The sequence below is a fragment of the Octodon degus genome, unplaced genomic scaffold (genome assembly GCF_000260255.1).
Source record: "Octodon degus isolate 3935 unplaced genomic scaffold, OctDeg1.0 scaffold00138, whole genome shotgun sequence".
In the NCBI taxonomy this organism is placed as follows: Eukaryota; Metazoa; Chordata; class Mammalia; order Rodentia; family Octodontidae; genus Octodon; species Octodon degus.
In genome coordinates, this window is record NW_004524714.1 from 4,750,026 (window position 1) to 4,753,682 (window position 3,657).

The window sequence follows — 3,657 nt, forward strand, 5'->3', positions numbered from 1 at the left end:
GGCCACACACACGCACACACACACACACAAATAAAGCAGGGGCTGGTGAGATGGCTCAGTGGTCTAAAGCACCTACTTAGAACAAGCTTGGCCAAAGCAAAGGGACCACGGTTCGATCCCCCAGCACCACATGCCAGCCAGTCCCGCCCCCTGGTGGGCTGAGCTGGCCACACACACGCACACACACACACACAAATAAATAAATGTTAATTGTATTAAAATATATGTACAAATAATGTTTAAAAAAAAAAAAAAAAAGCAAAAGCAAAAACATAAGTTCCTTGTATTTTTTTTTTCCCCCGGAACCGGGGATTGAACTCAGGTCCTTGTGCTTTGCTAAGCTTGTTCTAAGTAGGTGCTTTAGACCACTGAGCCATCTCACCAGCCCCCTTCCTTGTATTTTTAAAAGAACAATTTTTTTAAAAAATAAAAAACTACTCCCAGCACCCAGTAGACTGAGGCAGAAGGATTGTTGCGAGTTTGACACCAGCCTGGACCATAAAATGAGCTCAAAGCCAACCTCAACTGCATAGTGAGACCCTGTCTCAAAAAGACACACACACACACACACACACACACACACACACAGTCGACAGAGAATGTAGTTCGTATAGTGTATGGTCCTGGATTTAATTCCATGCACCAAAACAAAAACAAGACACTGAGGAAAAGGATTTGAAGATTTAAAAAGCAATGTCAATAAAGTTCTACTCTTCTAACATACTACTTATAAGACCAGAGAAGTTAACTGTCATAAGGAATGATTTATGTAAAATTTAGACAGCATATAGCTAGAAATAAGGAAACTTTACCATTATGCAGACAAGAAAGTATAGACATTAATAAATTAAGTCTGTTAAAAAGTAAAAATAGGGGCTGGGGAGATGGCTCAGTAGAATAAGCGCTTGCCTGGCAAGGCAAACACAAGGGCCTGAGTTCAATCCCCGGTTCCAACAACAAAAAAAGTAAAAATAACAATATCACACTAACAACAAAATAAGTATTATATTAAACTAAGAGTCATTTAGACTTCCGCAGTTTTTTCTTAGTAAGCCTTCACAAACCTGTGACAGCTGTGCTCTCATTATCCTGGACTGACAGTGAGGGAAGTGTTGACATTTGTAGTCAGCAGTGAAGTGAAGATTCAAGCAGTTTAGTTCTACTGACTCCAAGGAAGCACTTGCTCTCAACCAACTAATCCAAACATTTTGTCAGTAATGTCTACTTTGTAATTATGCTAAGAATTGACTTCTTAGTTTTCATAGAACTTTATTTGCTTGCAGTGATATCTACTTCATTTGAAGAGGCAGAGAAAAGAGAACCCTTACACAGAGTTAGTGAGAATGTCATTTCATGCAGCCAATATGGAAAACAGTACAGAAGTTCCTCAAAGAATTAAAAATAGAACTACCACATGACCAAGTAACCCAAGTACTGGGTTTACTTTCAAAGGAAATTAAATCAGTTATGTCAAAGATACATTTGCACTTTTGTGCTATATCACTCACGATAGCCAAAATATGGAATCAATCCAAGTGTCCATCATACATATATACACATATATATGTGTATATATATATATATATATATTCATCTATGTATTTTTATATATACCTATTCAGATTCGGCCATAAAAAAACAGAAAGCCTATCATTTGCAACAACATGGATGGAATGGAACAGGAGATCATTATGTTAAATGAAATAAATTAGGCATAGAAAAAAGTAACACATGATTTTATTTATATGTAAAATCTAAAAAGATTGATCTGACAGAAAATATAATTTTGATTTATTTTTCTGGTACAGGATCTTACTATGCAGTTCAGATTCATAAAGATCCTCCTGTCTCAGCCTCCCCTGCACTGGGATTACAGGCATGTGCCACCAGGCCCAGGTCTGGAGCCGACATGGCATGCTGTATGAGGAATTGAACCCAGGTCCTTGTGCTTGCCAGGCAGGCACTCAGACTGCCAAACTATCTCCCCAGCCAATCTCATCGAAAATAAAATGGTAGTCTCCAGAGGATGGGATGGTGAGGAAATGTTAGTCAAAGCATACAAAATTAGTTACAGCCAGGTACAATGACACACACCTATAATCCCAGCACTCTGGGAGGCAAAGGCAGGAGGATCACAAATTCAATCCCAGACTGGGTAACTCTGGAAGATCCTGTCTCAAAAATTAAAAAAAGAAAGAAAGAAAGAAAGAAAGAAAGAAAGAAAGAAAGAAAAGAAAAGAAAAGAAAAGAAAAGAAAAGAAAAGAAAAGAAAAGAAAAGAAAAGAAAAGAAAAGAACCGGGGAGATGGCTCAGTGGAATAAGCGCTTCCCTGGCAAGCACAAGGGTCTGTTTTCAATCCCCGGTTCCACAAAAAAAAAAAAAAATCAAAAAAAGAGTTGAGAATGTAGTTCAGTGTAAATGTCCTGGTTTCAATCCCTAGTACTGCCAATAAATAAATAAGTAAATAAAGATGTATACTTAGAAGCAAAAACATCATTTTTATAGAATGGCAATTATAGTTACTGACCATATATTGAATTATAAAATAGCAGTAGAAGATAAAATAGATGCTGTGGTGCTGAGGATGAGATCCAGAGCCATACTTGCTAGGCAAGCACTCTGTCACTGAGTTACATTCCTAATCCCCAAATTCTCTTTCTTCAACCCACAAAATCATCTTAGTATCAAGTCAGGATCTCACCGGGGTTCAATCCCTGGCATGCCATACCAGCCCCGCCCCTGGGGTGCACTAAGACTGCGATTGAGACTAGGTGTGGTGTGGTAATCCAAGTGCTTGGGAGGCTGAAAACAGGAGAATCAACTACGAGTACGATCTATGTAGTGAGACCCTGTATACCCTGTACTAAATACATTAATTTTAAAAAAAAGCTCTTTCGGGTCCTCCTTTCCAAGATGACGAAAGAAGGAACAACGGTCGTGCCAAAAAAGGCCGCGGTCATGTGCAGCCTATTCGCTGCACGAACTGCCCCCGGTGCGTATCCAAGGATAAGGCTATTGAGAAGTTTGTCATTTGGAACATAGTGGAGGCCACCGCTGTCAGGGACATTTTCGAAGTGAGTATCTTCAATGGTGATGTGCTTCCCAAGTTGTATGTGAAGCTGCATTATTGTGTGAGTTGTGTCATTCACAGCAAAGTGGTCAGAAATCGATCTCGTGAAGCCCACAAGGACCGAACTCCTCCACCCCGATTTAGACCTGCTGGTGCTGCCACACAACCTCCACCAAAGCCCATGTGAGGGGAGCTGGGTCTTCAGGAACTAAAGAAAACTCTCTTGAAAGAGAAATAATAAATTGAATGTTATACTTTATACAGCATGTTGAGTGTACTTGCCAGAGGTGGGTTGGGTTAATTCAGCCTATCCAAGTTTAAGTTTGTACTCTGAAAATGAATAAAGAGGAACACACCGGAAGGGGTTTCAGGAGCATAAAAAAAGGATATCAGATCCTACAAATCTGTTCCTAATCCCAGCATTCTGGGAACCCCAGGCTGGAGGATCACATTCAAGCTCAGCCTGGGCAACTCAGCAAGACTCTGTCTCAATATTGTAGCCCAGGGCCAGGGAGATGGCTCAGTAGAGTAAGCACTTGCCTGGCAAGCACAAGGGCCTGCGTTCAATCCCCAGTTGTGCCAAAAAA

The 3,657-nt window shown here is 40.2% G+C and overlaps 2 protein-coding genes across 6 annotated transcripts in view; one reads left to right on the forward strand and one right to left on the reverse strand.

The window, feature by feature from the left end:
- Positions 1-3,657, reverse strand: part of Gapvd1 (GTPase activating protein and VPS9 domains 1) — a 126,162-nt gene that overhangs the window by 74,071 nt on the left and 48,434 nt on the right. The window lies entirely within an intron of this gene.
- LOC105743601 (40S ribosomal protein S26-like) lies at positions 2,925-3,257 on the forward strand (the record flags this gene model as incomplete). Its single annotated transcript, XM_012517015.1, has 1 exon — positions 2,925-3,257. A coding segment is annotated over one exon (333 nt), but the record flags the coding sequence as incomplete, so codon positions are not given.